The sequence below is a fragment of the Bidens hawaiensis genome, unplaced genomic scaffold, assembly GCF_021521415.1.
Source record: "Bidens hawaiensis isolate Kalapana, Puna unplaced genomic scaffold, B.hawaiensis_p1.1 tig00001336_1, whole genome shotgun sequence".
Taxonomy (NCBI): Eukaryota; Viridiplantae; Streptophyta; class Magnoliopsida; order Asterales; family Asteraceae; genus Bidens; species Bidens hawaiensis.
In genome coordinates, this window is record NW_027491075.1 from 785,890 (window position 1) to 806,905 (window position 21,016).

General features: G+C 36.8%; 1 protein-coding gene across 1 annotated transcript; it reads right to left on the bottom strand.

Moving 5' to 3' along the window:
- Positions 1–3,355: 3,355 nt before the first annotated feature.
- Positions 3,356–12,323, bottom strand: LOC143571614 (uncharacterized). The gene is made up of 3 exons (XM_077056999.1): positions 12,254–12,323; positions 3,971–5,928; positions 3,356–3,763 (listed from the first exon to the last, which is right to left on the bottom strand). Exons 1-3 carry the CDS (start codon positions 12,321–12,323, stop codon positions 3,356–3,358), a joined length of 2,436 nt encoding a protein of 811 aa, XP_076913114.1.
- Positions 12,324–21,016: the final 8,693 nt, after the last annotated feature.

A 21,016-nucleotide genomic window follows, 5' to 3' on the forward strand; every position in this document is an offset into this window, starting at 1 on the left:
TTATCAAAATAAAAGGTAGGTTCTTACCTCATAATTGGCTAAACAAGAACAGAATCAAACTCGTTTTAGATAGATATATATGCTTCTTTCCAACCTATTCAAGAACCTTATCATTGTTCAATTCTCTTGAGACACTAACAAAGTTACTCCACTGAATTGGTTTTCTATGTTTTGATGCTATTATTAATTATATTAATTAACATAGAATCATGACTGAAACCTTTTTATTTTGTTTTACATCTGATTTAGATTTTTTAACAACAAATTGTTTGTTTAATATTTTCAAATTTCATTTTGGCAAGTTGAATGCATCAATGAAGAAGATTTATGATAATCACACTTAATAAAGTCTTTCTTACCAATTAGTCATTTGATTATCATACATATTTAAATGTGGTTAAACGTTGTTAGGCGGAAAAAAAAAAGAAAAACAATAGTGAGGGCTTTGTCAGTCACAAATGTCATTTTGTAGTATTGATTCTAAAAAGTAATTAAAGAAATTCAAACGGAAAAAGAAGCTAGTTAATTTAACAAATAGCCACGACGTGTGGAACATGCTTTACATGAAAGCATATTTTTATTTACAAATTAATATCACAAGAAATATAAAAAAAATTAACTTATAGCAACGACATGTCGTGGCTATAGAGTTTAACCAGTCGAAAATTTTGAACCTATATAGCGACAACATGTCATCATTACAAGATTACCAACGTCGACTACTGCATTCATTGCTATACAGTAGCATTTCTGTGGCGATAGCGAAAGCGAAAGTAATAACAAGAAACCCTTGACAAGATTTCTTGAAATTTGAAAACAGAGTTCCAGATACCGACTGTTACAAAATGGAAGTTAGTCCATTTTAAGTTGACCCTTTTTTGTGATCATATTCTACACCAAAAAAAAAAGTTTAATGCTTATGAGAACTTAATTACTTAGCCCATGTGTAGTGGGCGTGAGTTGGGGGCGAAATGGGGCGAGGAAGGGCGTGAACACCGCACCCCCACCCACCCCCCCCCGGCGATTTTTGAGTGATTTGGGGCGGTGGCGAGTTCTTCTCGTCGCCTGGAAGAAGGGCGAATTGGAGGTGGTGGGGCCGGCATGTATGCATATGTGTGTGTGTTATATATACATATATGTATATATATATATTATTACTATTTGTAGCCCCTACACCATTACACTCTAAAAACAAATTCTCACCCATTACTGACTGGACGCCACACAGCGCAAAACGCCATAATTTATAACCCCTCCACTACGCATAGCCTTATGTGATTAATAAACATAACTAGAGCACTTCACAAGTTTGTCTTTTTTAATGTCATGTAACAGCTTTTGAACTTGGATTAATTTGTTTATTGCTGAAATGAATTTAAAATTTGTGTTGAATCTTTGTTGATTGATTTATTAACTTTTTTGTTGAGTGCTAATTAAAGATGTGGAGAAGAAACTATGAACATGCCTCGGTTATAATGTGTATTAATTGAATGTTTATTATTATTATTATTATTATTTGCTACAATAATGCATGGTTATTGTTAGATTTAAGGAAGAGAAACACGAAGATGAAGAAAAATAGTGAACACGTTAAATGTTAATTAGGATTAAGAAGATGTAGAATGACAAACATAGCAAAAACGCCTATTTGTTCAAGACACATGATAATATCACACAAACGTTAACAAATTCATGAATCTATATATGGCTTAGGACTTCAATGAGCAATTCAATATAATAGAGGGACTTGATCATGCAAATTAAAGCACATGACCATGTTATTTACCCTAAAAAATATAATCTAAATACTATAACATTCATCTAATTTTCTATATTGAATGTTTTTAAATAGGCAGTGATTTCTGCTAGGGATGTTCTGAGATGTTAAGTGTGATATTCTTAAACGGGTAGGGATTCTCTGCTAAAAAGGAGGCTCTTATTAACTTTCTTACGGATTCTCTTGAAGGAAGGTCTACTTTACGACCAACTGATATTCTTGTGTTCATGTGACAGGGAGAAAATACGTCTGTGTGGATCTACAGGATGTCTCCTCTTGTTGAGCTCAAGGACCGCATGTTTGTTGTGGATCAGGCTGCGTTGAAGGCTGAATCAGACAAAGTTATTAAACATGAGAAGCTTGTTTAGATAATCAACATGTCTTTCTCCGATTTGCTTTTGATATATTTGGGTTTCTGGCCCCAGAGGCTGTGATTTTTTTAAGTAGGGTTCAACGTGTCGCACACGAGACCTCTTCGGCTCCTAGGCCCTGAATATTTGTTTTTAGTAGGATTGACTTTGCTATTTAAAAGGGGACTGCGACGCAGCTTGTTGCACGTTTACCTGCAACTTCACTGTAATGGTTTTGTACTTATTTTCTATAGCATTTCCTAGCGCATATATGTTGCTAGGGTAAAGAAAATAATATAGACAAAGCTAATAGTTTATGATATAAATAGTACTCGTAGTTTCCAACAGAAAAGTATCACTCTGCACCTTTTATATATTCACCCCAGATAATTACATATTCGCCCTCCAATTTAGACTATTATAATTAGATCGCAATCACTTATGGGCATCATTTCATTTCTTTCTTCACAATCTTGTTTTCAAGATTTGATCCTCAATGAAAATGAATAAATGATATATTGGGCTAGGGTCAAGTAATCTGCATCCTGAGGTTTAAGTAGTAGAATTTTGATTTGTTTAAACTAGTCCTCGGGATGCAGATTACTTCTTCCTCAACTCTAATGCAATCTTCTATCCATTTGTAGCTCGTGAACGAACCATGGTCTCTCACAATCCAGCTATATCTGTATGTTTTGTTTTTAAGTTATGGGAAGTTAATGATGCAGCTTTTGATTGATGATGAATTGAGCAACCGCTAAATAATGAGGGCATGCTAAAGACCAGATGACTTGAATGTTCTTCTGGACTCAATACCTAATCATTGTCACAAGACTCTTCATGGCTCCTCATGCATGTTAGTCCATCACTATAAGCAACAAAAAGACAAAAGGATAATATTCGATAACTTTTTCTTGCTATAATATTCTTTAAACGTCGATAACTTTTTTATATGAAAATACTTTTAGATTATACCATAAATCGAACTTTTCTATTTTTTACTTTTGAGTGTACTTTTGAGTGTATGCCAGGCTCGGCTCCGAAAACCGTTAAAAAAATTTGGGCCGAAGGCGAGTATAAATTCTGGCCTTAAGACTTAAGTAAAATATAAAACTCGATAACTCAAATAAAAGTAGATCATACGATGATAATTGTAATTTCAATACAAAAAACATATAAATTGTAGCAAAAATAATCTAATTTACATACCTAAACGAAACGTGATGCTCTCCTAGCATTTTTTGAAGCAAAACCCTCGATCAAGTCTTGATAATTTATGCTTTCCAATACATCGCCTCTCAATAGATATCAACGCCAAGCCGTTAAGTCTTTCTTTGGACATTGTGGACCGCATGTAAGTCTTCAACAACTTCAATTTTGTAAAACTTCTTTCAGCCGAAGCCACAGTTACCAGAATAGTCAATAACACTCGATACGCATTTACCACATTAGGGAAAAAACCATGTTGCACCACATTGTTTAAAGCATCCAAAGGTGTGACAATATCACTAGATAAAAATGTCTCAAATAACTTCAACCCCAAATAAAGCTCATCGGCATCAACATCGGACTCGTCTCCATGCTTTAATGCTTCTTGAAGAGTATAACAACACGACTTAAGTTTTGTTTCATCAAGCGTCTTCAAGTTTTTAGGAAACAAAAAACCAAATAGTTTTTCGTATTGTTCATATTGTTCAAATCTTGTTTCAAGAGAAGTAATCGCTTGGTCGACGATACATAAAAGGTAATTAACTTTAAAGTTCTCCTCGGGTGAAAATAAGACTTCTTGCTCATGAGACTCGTCAAATTGTTTTTTCCTAATAATCGGACGCTTTTAAGAGAATACCGGATCAACACCCATTTCAATGGCAATTTTTGTAGCTTCATCAATAGCCTTAGAGAAGCCCACTTCTCTATAATTCTTGAAGAATTTAATCAAATTTTTCACTTGTTTAATAGCAACATCGAGAATAATATTCTTGGATTGCAATCTTTTGCTCACGAAATTCACCGTTGATAATATTTCATACCATATGACAGTTGCTAAATAAAATTCAAACTCACAAGCTTCATTCTTTGATAGCGAACAAGCATCGTTTTGAGTTTTAGTATCGGTGTCGGTATTGAGGTCCCTAACTTCAAGCAAAGCTTCTCTTACATCAATAAGTTGAAATCTAATCGGTTTAACACTATCCACACGACTTTCCCAACGAGTAGGACACATTGACTTAAGAGTCAATCCTTTAACATTGTCTTTTAAAATCGCCCACCTCTTAGTAGAATTAGCAAAGACGGAATAAATCCGTTGTATGACACCAAAGAATTCTCTAGCTTTAGTGCAAGTATTACCCATGTCACATAATACAAGGTTAAGACTATGACAACCACACGCGGCATAAAAAGATCTAGGATTTATATCTAAGAATCTCTTTTGAACTTCTTGATGTTTTCCTTTCATGTTTGATCCATTATCATAGCCTTGGCCATGCATATTATTGACATCAAGACCAAGAGACTTTAATTCTTCAAGTGTAACATCAAAAAGTCCCTTACCGGTGGTATCATCAACAACTAGAAAACCTAGAAAAGATTCCTCAACAGTAACCGTATTAGAGTTTAAATTGACATTGACATACCTCACAATTATCGACATTTGTTCTTGGTGACTTATATCAGGAGTGCAATAGAGGATTATAGAATAATACTTTGCTTGCTTTATCTTCTCGATGATTTCAGATCTAATCCGATGTGCTAGCAAACCTATTAACTCGTTTTGGATGTTGTGCCCAAGATAATGTACGTTTAGTTCATCATTTATAATACGTCGTACATGTTCTTTTATAATTGGGTCAAACTCTTCCAACATCTCAATCAATCCTAAAAAGTTTCCATTACTTTTTTGATACAACTTCTCGTAGGATCCCCGAAATGCTAAACCATTTTTAGCAAGAAATTTCACAAGTGCAAGAATCCTAAAAATAACTTCTCTCCAATAATCTCTTTCTTTCTTGAATTGCTCATATGCTACTTTGTCAATTGTTTCCTTACATTTCAACCTTTTACGCATTTCAAACCATTGTTTCATATTCTTCATATGTTCAATGCTAGATTCATGATCTTTAAGTCTAGTGGAAGAGTGTTTCCAATTCGCAAAACCATCGCTATCCAACCCACCTTTTGGTTGCCCTTTTCTAAAAAGTTTACAACAAAAACAAAATAGCTTGTCAACCTCTTTCGAATAAACTAGCCATACTCTATCACAAGTCTCCCCATTAGATAGACGTCTTGTATACATGCTTGAAGAAAACCATCTTCCAATTGAATTCACCGGGCCCTTATGAATAGTCAAATCTCGTTTTGGACCTTTCTCAACCAAGATATTGATCATGTACGGATTAAGGGTATCCCAATTTCTAGGATCAAAAATATCAATATTTGTATTCATATTACCTTCATCCAAATTAACACCTTCCATATTAGCATCAACATCATCTTCATCCAAATCAACATCATCTTTATCCACTTGAACATCCACATCAATATCGTCTTCATTCACATGACCATCCGCATCAATATCATCTTCATCCACATTGACATTACCATCAACATTTGCTTCAACATTAATCACATTATCTTTATCAACGTAAACGCATTCTTGTTCTTCTTTACCGCTTGAAGTTTGAGGTTCCTTTGGAAAAAACTTAAATATATCCCCAACCTGAGACTTTGTTAATTCTTCCGCGCGTTTCCTCTTTTTAAGTTTTTGACTACCCGATAGATACTTGTATTTAGGAGGCATTTTTTCTGAAAAATATATAAAGATTATATTAGTTAAATTTATAATCATCTAATAATATAATCTAAAAAAACCTACTGTGCTAGTCTGCTAAATATATAATATACTATATATATATATATATATATTAGTAAGTACAATATATAATATATTAATATTCTAAAATCTAACATAATCTAACACTAACAGACCAACAGCCGTCAGTCGGAGCCTCGGTTCTTTAAATCGAACATAATCCTCAACATAAATACAATCTAAATTCTAAATTCTCACATATTAATTACAAGAAACAAACCTCAAGTCTCAACTCAACAAGACGGACAGTCGGAGACTCGGAGACAGACAGTCGGAGCGGCGCTGTGAGACCAAAGATTGAAAGAAGCCGGCGTAGCGGTGCTGTGACTGGCCGGAGTGGGCCTGGACGCCGACGAATGTCACGGCGGTAAGGGTTTTAAGTTTCTTAGTTTCTGATGATCGTCGTTCGTATCGTGCCTCTTGGTCTCCTAATTCATAACCAGCACCACCAGGTATCAAAATCTGAAAATTATAAATTGTTTATGGGCTTTCATATTTGGGCAATTGGAAATTGAAATTGGGACTTGTTAGAAGAAATCTGAAATATAATTTATATATAAAATATATAATTTTTTTTTTAAAATATATAATTTTTTTTTTCAAATCCTGATGAACTAAGGTGCACATGCGGAACATCATGATTTTTGTAATGGTGTTTGATGTTGTTATATAAGGTGCGTCAATATGACGGCCAAAATTTTACGCCCCCCCCCCCCCCCCCCCCAGCGCTTAGGACACATGATGTATCCATGTGGTTTCTCACGCCTCTCAGAATTTTATAAAGGTGTTCAGCATGTTATGTTAGTGCTTAGTGGCTAAATTTATGGAGAAATTGTTTTAAAAGCATAAACATACACTAATGGTTAATTAGTGGGTTAATAAGATGGAAAAGTTGAGTGACCGATTTGTTGAAAATAAAAGGTTTATAAAAAGTATTTTATAAACAAGAACAATTAATAATACAAAGGATTTTATAAATAAAGTTTGGTCATATGTTGGATAAATTATAGGCGTTTTGAAAAGAAAGCAAACTCTAAACGTTAAACAAACATGTCAGAAAGAAAATAAAGAGAACTTATTTTGGTGAGATAAAGTATTGTGTATAAAGGTTTTAGTTAAAACCGACACATTTTAATAAAACGTATTGCGATATATTCTGTGTGAATGTTTTGGGGAAACACTAAAAAATATAAAAATATCAATTCACATAAAATATATAAGAAAATATAAAAAACTAGTTTGATCCTTCCGTGTTATGGGGGTTTATAATCGTTTTGCAATTTTATGATGATTTATTTTATTTTTTAACGTAATTTTGTTTTAATTTAATATATATATATATATATATATATATATATATATATATATATATTAGTTTGTTATTATATTTTTTAGCGTTTGGGCATTTTAAATTGAGATGTTTAGGTTTTTTAGATTTTTAACGAACAAACATGAGCATGTTCATTTTGTTAAATAAACAAACATGAACACAAATACTTGTCTAATGAAATAGGGGCCGTTGATGTAGTTGAGGATGGTGGGTAGTATCGGAAGTTAACCGACGATAGAGATGATAGACCACCAACGGAGAACATGTAACGGAGATAAATTAAATCAAGGTTTGATAATGAAAGTGTTTACCAATAAATAAGATCTTATAACCCATTTGAGGGCTAATAGGGTTTGATAAGACCCATAACCCGTGGAAATTATTATTTGATGATTAAGGGGTTATTTCAAAAATAAATGAGATGTTATAACCCGTTTAAGGGTTATCTGGGTTTGGTGTGACCCATGACCCGCGAAAATTATTGTTTGATTATGAAAGAGTTTTACAAATAAATGAGATGTTATAACTCATATAAATACTATCTGGGTTTGGTAAGACCCATACCCATGATTTCGGGTCAAATGCATGAAAATCCTTCATTTAGAAATCAAACAATTTGGTTGCTCTAGATATTAGGAGGAACAACCTGAGAGCGACACGTATGATTTCATAATAAACAATTATATAGATAGTTAGATTTATAAATTGAAATCTCAAAAACGGTGAACCGCTAATACAAAAGAGATATTTGAATGTGGGTTGACGATAATATAAAAATATGTCGGATAAAAATAAATGTACAAAACAATATATATTTATTTACAAAATCGAACGCAAACATAAGATATGTAAAGAAACATCTCTCCTAACGTACTTAAAGTTAATGATAAGCAAATCACAGACGAGTCACAATTCACATACATCTAAAGTGTTAGGTGAACACTAACTCATAAACCGACGTATAAGAGGATACGGTCGTATCGAACCCAAAATGGGCATTTTTGTTGTAGGACACACATAAGACTAATTGTTCACGGAGGATACCGAAGACTCATAAACTCTAGAGGCACGACTCCACTTTACTTTATGTTTTTCTTGAGGGGAAGAAGATACTTATCGTATTTTATGTTAAAAGGATTCCTTATACAATCATGGATTTACACACCACCTTACTTATCATGATCTTCGGATCCACGCTTTAATTGTAGCCATTAACTTCGGTAAGCCAAGGAATATATGGATGGTGCTCATTTATGGCTGGTTGCTCTAGCAATCGTGTTAATGAGATATATATTCTAATCTAAACGAGCTTTTGCGACAGACACCCGGGCCATCATTGGTTGGATTTAGGTTTGATTACTAGCTTAAGGATTATAGACACACGGGCTTATGTTTCATGCATGGATTTAAAACAACATACGTTCACACAAATTGCACGTACATGGGTGTGTACTAACGTAAATAATGGTCAATGTTTATTTATGGTTTTATTAAATCATAAAACTTGTGTGCTCACAAACCACGTGTTGATGTATTTTAGTCAGTGTTGTAAAAGTCGGATTCCAAGGCCTTGGAATCGGCGATTCCAAGGTCCTCGGACATCAACCTTGCCGCTTTTTCCCAACTCGGCCACCATTACTCCTCAAGGTCCAACTCGGTCAAAAGTCGGAGTACTCGGCCTCCAAGGTCAACTCGGCAACAATTTTTTTATTTTTTTTTAATTTTTTTCCAATTTTTTTTCTTTACTAGTAAAAAATTAAAAATAACAACAAAACATGAATTTTTGAATTATGTTTTTTTTCATATGAATTATGCTTATTTTGACATGAATTATGCTTATCTTAACATATATATAATATCCAATAATTATTTTATGTTATATTTATCATATCCGAGTACAAGCCGAGTACTCCCCGAGTATTCCGAGTACGCCCTACAAGGGGGTCGGCCGCCTAGGGACCGCCTAGCGAGTTTTACAACATTGATTTTAGTATGTTTTTTTAGGTATATGATTAAGGGCTTGCAATGCATGGCGAATAAAACATAATGCATCATGTCGTCGGTTTTTTAAAAAGGATTTATTGTTATAACCTATACTTGTTGGGTTATAATTCGATTTTTTTTATGAACAGAAATTTTGGGAAAACTCTGATGATATGTTTTGTAGACTTTAATCATTTTGATGATATGATGTAATGTAATCAATAGCTATGATTATCCATAATTATATCGTACGCCTTTTATTCCGCCTTGACGGGGTGTGACAGAAGGTCATGTTAACTCACATAATAGACTAAATGACACATTTTTTCAATCCAATAAAAAAACTCTTCATACTAACCTCTCTCAAATATTGTCTTTCATATTTGAAATGCAAATAGGTTGCCATTTTTAGGCTTGAAACACCTGACTTTTACCACCAAGCTCGTGGTACTAAATATAGATGTTTTACTCCCTGTTTTCTCATTGCAAACTTGAGAAATTTGGCCTAGAGTCTTGTTCTTATATTGGCGACTCATGGTCAACAAATATTGCGACGGAAATGAATTCCCATGAAAATTGAATAGGTCTGGACATATGTGTGACATTCCGTTTTCTAGTTTCGGTTAATAAAATAAAAATATGAATTATTAAGAGTCGGGCTAGTGATGGGTTAAATGGATATGGGTTATGGACTTGGGTTATGAAGGAAAGAGGGAAAGACCATGGGCTTAAGCCCATGACCCATAATTATATAAGCCTTAATTACCCATTTAATCATTCATTTCACACATATTTCATACACCACCAAAACACACACTTAAACTCTCTCTAATTTCTCTCCATTATCTAGACGAACCAAGATAGAAAAACAATCCCGATTCAAGGTAATGATAGTATGATGTTGTATGAACTCAAACATGTTAGATTTAGTCACGAAACAACGAGCGGACATCGTTAAAACGTTAAAGTCACGAGATCGGGGTGGAATCGGGTATAAACCGAACCTAAGATGAGCTTAGGGGTCACCCTAGCTCAGATCTGGATCGAACGGGACGAAAAAGGTGAAAAAACGGTGAAAAACGAGTCAGATCTCGTTTTTCCGGTGAAGCCGCGGTTTTTCGGCGACAGCGCCGGAAAGGCGGCGGCTAAGAGAATGATGTGTCAGAGAATCTTTCTGACATTCTCTGACCTAACCCTAATTCGTTAACGGGAAGTTAACGAATTAGAGGTAATTCGTTAACGGGAAGTTAACGAATTAGAGGTAATTCGTTAACGGGGAGTTAACGAATTAGAAGCAATTTGTCAAGTGATCCATTAAGGAAGAAGATAACGAATTAGCTCATCCAGTTCGTTACGTCAGGATAACGAATTAGCTAATCCCATTCGTTACGTCAAGATAACGAATTAGGCTAACGAACTAAGATAGCGAACTAGATAACGAATTAAGTCATGTTCAGATGACGAATTGGAATGACGAATCAGAGGATGATAAGGGACGAATCAGGATAACGAATTAAGGAAGATCACATAACGAATCAGAGGCAATTCGCTATAACGAATGAGTTAACGGATTAGAAAATAATTTGAAATCCTAATGGAAAATGTGTTAAGACAGTTAATGAAAATAAAATTTTTCCAAGCTGACCTAGCAGCTTAACCCCAACCAGGGGCTCTGCCCACTGGACCCCGCTAGGGGCTGCCGCCCCTAGAACCTTGCTGCCAGGGGCGCTGCCCCCGGACCCCCGTTCGTTGAGGGTTAAAATTAGACTAGAAACGCTATATGGGTAGTGATAGTTAATTGATACGTGTAATTGTTATACAGTTAGTCGTGCACAGCTCAAGAAAGGAATAACCATAAATGATGAACGTAATCGCGTTCAGGTGAGTTTCTAGCCCCACTTCTTTGTTATGTTTTCGGGGCTGTGTGCATTCTCGATGTGATAGTTAATACACTTACCTTAAGTGGTAAGTGTATGCCTCGTATGATTTATGTATGATGATTGCTTGACGGTGCGTGAACGATCTTCGGATATTGCATGTACCGCTAGGTAGTAGTTAAATATATGATTGGTATATATGATGCATGAGTGACGTATGTATGATGTATGAATGACGTATGTATGATATATATATATATATATATATATATGATGTATGAATGATGTACGTAAGTTATGTTGACAATATGTGAACGATCTTCGGATATTGCACGTATCGTCAAGGATAATATGTAAAGAAAGGTATGGTACAGTGGCACGAAACAAAGGGACCACACCCTAATAATATATGTGAGGATAGGGACCAGACCCTTATAATATCTGTGAGGATAGGAACTAGACCCTAATAATATCTTTGACGATAGGGACCAGACCCTAATAATATCTGTGATGTTGGGGACCAGGCCCTTATAATATCTGTGATGTCATAGGACGGAACGCTCTTACGTAGTATGGATAGTCATGCATGTAAAATAAAGTATGAATAATGTACCCTAATTTCGGGCATGTGTGAAAGTATGTGAACAGATTGTAGGTAGTATGATTAACTAGAACTCACTCAGCGTAGCTGACTTTTAGTATGCACGCAGGTGAGTAGAATGAGGCAGCTCGCTTGAGGGGAAGCACATGGCATGGAATTGAAGACACTGGCATCTCAATGAAATGTTATGTTATTTAAAAGACATGTTTTTATGATTAAATGATTCCAATGCTTGTTAAGACAAGAAATGATGGTTATGTAATATATGATTGAATGTTTTTGATATTCCGCGAATGTTTTAATTAACTTTGATATTATGAACGGTGTTTATGAGTAAATCCAACGTCCAATGTACGGCACCGGTAACGGGGCCTTACACTATTGACGTCAGGTATCCGTCGATGATTGTTGTTTACTGTGGGTTACAACACATGTTTGTAATTTGTTGGTACGTAGTGGCAAATTACCATCTACACAACTACCGCTTGCACTCATCGCCACCACCAGTCTACCAACCGCCGCCTCCACATTTTCCATGCGTTAAACGCCACTACCATCCACCATTGACTAGTCTCTTGCCAAAGTTATTCTTCTAATTGTTTGTATCTTGGTTAATTTTGATTATAGGGTTTATGTGTGATTGTGAAAATTGTATTTATCTACCACAAAATGGATAAAAGTGGATTTTAGGTTAGGGTCTATGGTGTGCTTAAAGTAGTCTACAAAAACTTAACATAACCTAGACACTCTAATTTTGTATTTATAATCTCAGACTCTCCTAATACTAGACCATTAGACAACAAAGTGTACATATCGACTAAAGTAAAACCTAATGAAGTCCGGATATCTAACCCAAAGGACACTTGAGACGCCTAAACTAGACTATGACTAAAAACTTAATGATTTAAATGATTGGAAATTTAATTAATCATAAGATAACTGACAATTTTCAACAGGATCACCAAAATAAAGTCAAGGTTGGGAGAAGCACGACCTAGTTTAGAATCCTACTTGCAACTGTTGGATTTCTCTTAGCAATGGAAACTATGATGAAATCAGGATCTTAGAATACGATAACCTTAGACAACCTAGTGGACCCTGATCATTTTCATTTTCCGGTTGTGACCTAAAAGGAAACCCTAAGGGGCGTTTAAACTTACCGGTTGGTTGAATTAGCTATCTGTCTCTCCAACAATGCTAAAGTACCCTAAAAGAAAGATCACATGGTTGTCTCACTATCTCAATACACCCTAAAGTGCAATGGGGTAACCAAAGAACAATCGATAAGACACCGAGTTACAATAAAACTAGGGAAATCTAGGAAAACCTCCTGTCAGAGTGTTTAAACCTAAACACCTAACCTCACAGACAACCCGATTATCTATCACCTCCCAGCTATCTAGATAGGTAGGATTCAAATCTCTAACAAATCGCCGATTAATGTTTCTATGGATTGCGACATCTAGAAAAACATAAAATAATCACAAACACAAAGTAAGTGACCTAAATGTATCTATAACTGAAAGACATTCAACAAGAAGCATACTGAACAAAGATCAATGATAAATCAAAACTAAATATGCATACACATCCTACTAATTGTAAAAAAACTCTTTACTCTTGTATTAATCCAACATTAGAAACCAAAACCAAGATAATATCCCCAAATCACAAAGCAATCATAAAAATCTTAGGTAGCTAGGGGGATTTAGCAAACAATCATGAACCAAAAACATATAACACTAATAATACGGTTCATCGGAAAATAAATAAAATAATTCAACTGCTACCTTACTAACATTAATTGACATGTTTTCCTGACATGTATTGTATGCCTGATAACTTAAAATAATTCACCATTATGCTAGCATGCTTCTTTTGTTTTTCATCATGTCACTTTTAGAGCTCCCCGCTTGCTTACTTTATTTTTCTTCCTTTCTTGTTCAACCCAAAAGTATTTAGAGATGTAAGAATAAATATATGGATATATATATATATATATATATATATATATATATATATTTATGATGGCCTACATGATCATTTATATTATAATAAATCAAAGTTAATTAATTATACCTTATTATTATATTAGCTAGGTAATTGTTGATGGACCAAATTACCCTTTCTTGCTAATCAAGGGTTTCCCCTTGGGTGTATATAAGTATATGGAGAGACTAATTAACATCATTGAACATAACCCTAAATCTCACATAATATTTTCGTGACCCTCTATCTCCATATATTATTCGGTTTCTCAAGAACCGTAATCCCCATAGCTAATATACATCCTAAAAGGGAACTTGACCAAGCTGACTATCATGTCGTATGGATCTTTCTCATCAGCCGTGGCTTCTCTCTATGTTGTGACATGTATGTTTTAGTTGTAGGTTTATCATAATATTCATGTTTTCTATTACATACATGAAGAACTGATCAACAAGAGATACTAGGTTGGATGCTTAAAATTTCCTCATTTAATTCAAACTGCTTCCCTTGTTATGTGAGCTCCCTTATGAATTTATTCCTCATAGCCGACTTCCCTTCCATACGCCAACCTCCTTTCCTTTCTTTTTTGTTGTTCTCCATCTAAATCCTAGGGGTGTTCACGGTCCGGTTTTCACGGTTTTTAGTTCAAACCGCAAACCAAACCGTTAGTAACGGTTTTTGATTTTCGTAAACCAAAACCGAACCGTTGAACTCTTAAACCAAACCAAACCAAACCCTTTATAATGGTTTAGTTCCGGTTTGGTTTCGCGGTTTGGGCTTGTTCGGTCTTTATACAAAATGTCCAAAATAATTCATGATATGTTAATATTGTGCAATTCATAATAATTTATATAATTTAACAAACAACTGAGTTTTACTTTTTTTAAAATCACATTTAAGAAAATAAAAGACTAGTTAAAGTTTCTTGCATTTTCGATTTGCTTTTTTTGTTTACTATCAATATTTTGATACATATTTAGCAGTGTCCATGTATATACACATATATAATACAAAATACTAGATATGTCTAGTTATAATATATATATATATATATATATATATATACATTATTAAAAAAATACATATAAATAAACCATACGTTCCGGTCCGGTTTTATGCAGTTTGGTTTCGGTTCAATCCGTAAACCAAACCGTTCACTAAGGTTTGGAAATATTCAAACCAACCGACCGAAAGCTAAGAAAAAAAACCAACCGCGAAACCAAACCGATGACCGGTTTAGGCAGTTTCGAACCGAACCATGAACAACCCTACTAAATCCCATTAATATTATATTTAAGTTTGCTGTCAAACATCCACTCAAACTTGCGTCCCAAAAACCTCCACTTCAATTACCCATAAGGTATTAGAATTACTTTCTTTCTCCTCGGGCCCAACCAAATAGTTCTATTTAACTTACTGTAGATATTTTGTTTAGCTCCACTTTAATTAAGCGGCATTTACATACTTTCCCTTAATAAGTTCATTAATTACATATTTCCTCAATTTAAAAAAAAGTTATTCTCTTCTTAAAACATATAAATCTAACTATACTACTAGAAAAAATGAGTTTAACTCAACATGACCTCTTTCTATTGGTGGTTTCTTAAACTTTCTATTTTTATCTATCACCTCTCTATTTTTGATGTGAATAAAAAAAATTCTAAATTAAATAAAAATACTAGACAAAAAATTCTATTAAATGATTATTGATTATTAATATTAATTTATATCATTTATATTATTTCGTTTTCATTATTCATTATAACGTATTTTACCCTAAACCCAAATCAATTATCCCCTCTTTCACCCCTCCATCATGTTCTTCCACTGATCTCTACCTTCATTTCATTTATCCGGCAAATTGGCCGTCCACCATCGATAAAGTTGTTCACCAGTCGGACGTTTAATCTACAACAATTCGGCCTACCTATCAACGTGTCTACTGGTCACTTAAAGCATCAAGTATTATGTTGTGTATGTTGATTCACATGAAATTATATATATATTTTTTGTGATTTCATACACTAATTTAAGCTACCCACCAGGTGTTCGATCAAATGTCAGTTTGTTATTTTTTTATTATTGCTTAATATTTAATTGTTTAATTTATTAATTGATAACTATGGTTTTAATTTTAGATTTATGAGATTTGATCGTTTAATTGCAAGTAAACTTGAAATCCGTAATCAATTGCAAGTAGATTTCTCTATATTATGAACAAATCAACCATATGATTAAGGATTACTTTGATTTCGGAATTTCAAAATTGTAATCAATTATGATATTGCAGAGGTAGGGTATTAAACCCACCATTTAACAAGTATAATACTCAAATCAAGCGCAACCAGAGCGCTGGGCGGAACAAACAGCGAGAGTAACTGCCACGCGCCAGGGATAACACATGGCACTAAAGTGGTTTCTTAAAATAATACACATCCCCTGACGCCTAGGAAATGGTACCGCAAAGGTCTCACAAGAATGGAACAAAAAAGTACAATCTACATGGGAATAAACACCCAACCAATGGGGACCAGACAACACACGAAGGACGGTACAAAATAGTACGAAACGTCCTTGTCAAAAGGCCATGATACCCACCAACTTCCACCAACCTCCACAATCACACGAATGGAGAATATTATTGGTGGAAAGATATGACAATGTGGTGGACCATCCCTTCTCTCTCTCTCTCTCTCCTCCGGCTATAAATACCAGTTGATCTCTGAATGGTGGGGATATACACACTCTCTCATATTCACACGATATATTCCATACTATCAAATACTGATTCTCACGCTGGAGGGTGGTTACGAGAGAATTCCCCCCATTCCTCATAACGAGTTCACAGTGTTCTGTTTTGCAGGATACACTCATCTGCGCCAGGAAGGTTTTATAACCCATCGTGGGGAATACTTATCTTAACTCCTCGGACTAACATGTTAGACCTTGAGTGTGGATCTGTGTTTCTTCATTGGCGCCATCTGTGCATATAGCTAGATCAGTTACCAAACAATCACTCTGTTCTTGACTCAGATGAGTGGCAAGACCACACCAAAAGAGGTTGGCCAAAACCCAAAGGCCAACCAAGAAGGAAACATAGATCCTTTGAACATGACCGGTACCGGTGAAGGTTTCGTTAACACCTCCACCATTCACCCTACCGTCATAGACAAAGAAAAACCAAATCACGTCCCAAGGCAACCATACCACCAAACATCATGGCTTGGTTGGAAGCAGAACAACAAAAACTAAGGGACAAGGTCCAAGAAAAAATGGCGTCCGTTGTGAAACCTAGAACGTTGTTCGACACAGCCTCTAGTAGCAACGATGAGGAAGAAGAGTACGAAGAACATTTAACGCCAATTCGTACGAAAGCACCAACCAACAAGTCACCACTTGCTCAGCAAAATAGCAAGGCGGGTGAAAAGTCACATCGTTCGCGTCTTGAAGTAGACTCGCGTCTAGACGATCCAGACTATGAAGAAAGTTGGAAAGGTCTAGACACCAAGAAACTGGTGAAATACCACCCAGACGCGGCAGAAGATTTTTCCAAACCGTACCGACCAACAACGTCGGCTGGGAAATCAAAGTTCGTGGCAAGAATAGCTGAGGCGGAGGTTCCAGAAAATCCAAAAATACCGCCAACGGTCGGCCAGTATGATGGCATCCTAGATCCAGATGATCATTTGCAAACCTTCACAGCTGCTGGACTAGTGTCAGGGAGGACCATGCCGTTATGGTGCCACATTTTTACACTGACGCTAGTCGGAGCCGCCAGAGCATGGTTCGAAAGGTTGCCTGATGGACAGATTACAAGTTGGGAGGACTTAGCCAAAAAGTTCACCCAACAATTGAGCCAATAAAGGCGTCACATCAGCGACCCAGCGGACATTCTGAATGTCGTCAGAAAAGATAATGAAACACTGGAAGATTTCATCACCAGATAAAACCAAGAAGGTTTGAACATCGGCGGCTTAAGTGAAGAATTGCTGCGGACAGCCTTTCGCCAAAACATATAGTGTGACAACCTCATTCGGAACCTTACGGGCAGAGATGGCATGCCGCAGCGATGGGATGATGTTATGACCGCGACCAAGATGTACGCGCGAATGGAGAAAAGTCTTGGGAAAGAACTGGCGAAGAACGACGCCAGAAATGACATCAATAGAGCCCGCCAAGGCAAAAGAATATCTTCCGTATGGTCAAGGCTGAATAATGAAAAGAAGCTCACGGCGTATGAATCTTTCAAAGCTAAACATAAAGGCCAGACAAACGCATCCAGATGGACTCCGTTGACAAAAAGCTCAGCACACATCATGTATACAGAAGGGATCCAACTAAAGAAACCGGCACCAATCAAGCAGGGTCCGAACACAAATATGAAAAGCTATTGTGATTACCATGAACAACATGGTCACACAACAAATCAGTGTTCTAACCTAAAGGATGCCATTGAAGAGTATGTCAAAAACGGAAAGCTGGATCACATAGTAAAAAGTATCAAAGGAAGATACAGGCGCCCACCTCCAAGAGATGGCGGAAGGTTAGAGAAGAAAATCAAAGACCTTCACGCCAACATGATTTCGGGCAACCCACAATCCAAGAAACGTAGACAAACAGAATACGCGACCTGGAAAGAAGAACAAGTCATTTTCCCAAGAGTGAAAGGAGGGGCGAACAGGAAAGAGCCTTTAGTGATTACAGCTGTATTCGGTCATTACCGAACACCGCGCTTTTTCATCGATGCGGGAGCAACATTCAACATCATATACCGCCAATGTTTTGACCTACTGGAATACAAAGACATGCAACAGTTAACGCCAGTCAACGCTCCGATCCTTAGGACAGCTGACATTCCCGGTTGAATTGAGTGACAGAGTTCATTCACGAACGGAAGGTGTTGGCTTCCTAGTGATGGAAACACCCCACTCACATTATGACATAATATTGGGAAGGGAAGCAATCGGCGATTTCAACGTAACCCCTCAACAGCCCATGGAATATTGGGAGTACCAACTCCAACGGGGATATCAATGATCCACGCCAACAAAGAGTGCAACATGGCAGAAAGAAAGACACCACCACAAAAGATATCAAAAACCACCAAAAGTCGAGAGGTGGAAAAATGGGTGTTTAACAAAGAATTCCCTGAGCAAAGCATAACCATTGGACCAACCATCTCCGAAGAAGCGCGGGCGGCACTCAAGAGATTGTTAATCAAGAGAACTGATGTCTTTGCTTGGACTCCATCAGACATGACAGGGGTGCCGCGAAGCAAGGGGGGACATGAATTAAAAGTTAATTTAGCCTTTGTCCCGGTAGTGCAAAAAAGAAGAAGAATGGGGCCAGATCAAGCGAAAGCCTGCGATGAACAAGTCCAACCGCTGGTAGATGCGGGCATAATCCGTGAAATTCAATACCAAACATGGGTAGCCAACCCAGTGATGGTACCCAAGGCAAACGGTCAATGGCGCATGTGCATCGACTTTAAAGATCTCAACAAAGCGTGCCCAAAAGACTGTTACCCTTTGCCGGAAATCGATCTTAAAGTAGACGCACTGGTACCCTTTCAGTTCAAATGTTTTTTAGACGCATACAAAGGGTACCATCAGATCCACATGGCGGTAAAAGACCAAGACAAGACGGCGTTCCGAATAAACAGCGGAACATATTGTTATAAGAAGATGCCATTTGGCCTCAAGAACGCCGGATCTACATACCAGCGGTTGATGGACAAAGAGTTCAAGCCTCAAATCAGAAGAAATCTAGAAGTCTACATGGATGATTTGGTCATAAAAAGCAAGACGGAGGCAACCATGTTGAAAGATATTGAAGAGAACTTCAAAACGTTAAGGTCAATTAGCATGAAGCTCAACCCAGGAAAATGTTCCTTCGGAATGGAAGAAGGGAAATTCCTGGGAGTGATCGTAACGAATGGCAGCTTCAAAGCCAACCCAGAAAAACTGGAAGCCGTGCGAAAAATGCCTTCACCGAAATCTGTCAAGCAAGTACAAACACTTAACAACCGATTAGTCGCGCTGAACAGATTTTTGTCTAGTCATGGTGAAATATCTTTTCCATTCGTCTCAACCTTGAGAAACTGCCTCAAGAAATCTCAGTTTCGATGGACGGAATAAAATCAAAAGTCAAAATTATATGGACGGAAGAAGCAGAAACAACGTTCCAATAAATCAAGTCGCGCCTAGCAGAACTACCAACGCTAACAGCCCCTAAAGCTGGAGAGCCGTTAATAGTATACTTTGCGGCGTCAGAAAGAACAGTCAGCGCAGGTTTGATGGTGGAAAGAAATGGCATTCAAACGCCCATTTATTACGTATGCCGCACCCTAGCAGATGCGGAAAAAGATACTCCACCTTGGAAAAGCTGGTCTTATCCCGGGTTCAGACGGCGCGACGTTTGAGAAGGTACTTTCAAGGCCATCCAATACATGTTCTCACCAACTTTCGCTTACAAAATGTACTGAGCAAGCCAGAATTGTCTGGGAGGCTTGCAAAATGGGCGATAGAATTGGGAGAACATGCCATTGAATATAAACCAACGCCAGCAACCAAAGGCCAGGTTTTGGCTGATTTCATCGCGGAAATTCCTCAAGAAAAAGAGGAAGAGTGCAAAAGAGAGATCGAACCCCCTGTTGATCAACGGAAAGATGAAGTCTGGAAGTTGTTTACAGATGGAGCTTCTAATGATGAAGGTGCAGTAAGAATAACCAACCCGGAAGGACAACACTTCACGTACGCAATTCGCCTAGAATTCAAAAGTACAAACAATGAGGCGGAATACGAGGCGTTGTTGGCAGGGTTAAGAATCGCGAAAAAATTAGGAGCCCAACACTTAGAAGCACACATGGATTCAATGCTAGTGGCAAACCAGATTGAAGGATCCTATGATGCAAAAGACGACAAGATGGCATCGTACTTAGCACAAGCCAAAGTGCTAATGGCGGCCTTCATTTACATGTAAGGTGAAGCACATCAAACGAAGCGAGAACAAACAGGCGGATGCCTTAAGCAAATTGTTGTCGGTTGGGTTCCATCAACAAGGAACAGAGAAGTTTGCGTGTGTTCAGCAGCTGAAACAAGTTGGATGACACCAATCATCCACTACCTCGAGAGGGGTATTTTGCCAGAGAAGAAAGCGGAAGCTCGAAAGATCCGCCACAAAGCCTTGAACTACACAATCCAAGATGGCATCCTGTATAGGCGATCGTACTTAGGGCCACT

Excerpts from the sequence above, each read along its gene's own strand:
- LOC143571614 (XM_077056999.1), bottom strand. The coding sequence starts at position 12,323 with ATGGAAAATGTGGAGGCGGCGGTTGGTAGACTGGTGGTGGCGATGAGT. Across the intron at positions 5,929-12,253 it reads AAGCGGTAGTTGTGTAGATG|AAAAAATGCCTCCTAAATAC; the intron begins GTAATTTGCCAC and ends TATATTTTTCAG. Across the intron at positions 3,764-3,970 it reads TTGAAATGGGTGTTGATCCG|ACGCTTGATGAAACAAAACT; the intron begins GTATTCTCTTAA and ends AAAAACTTGAAG.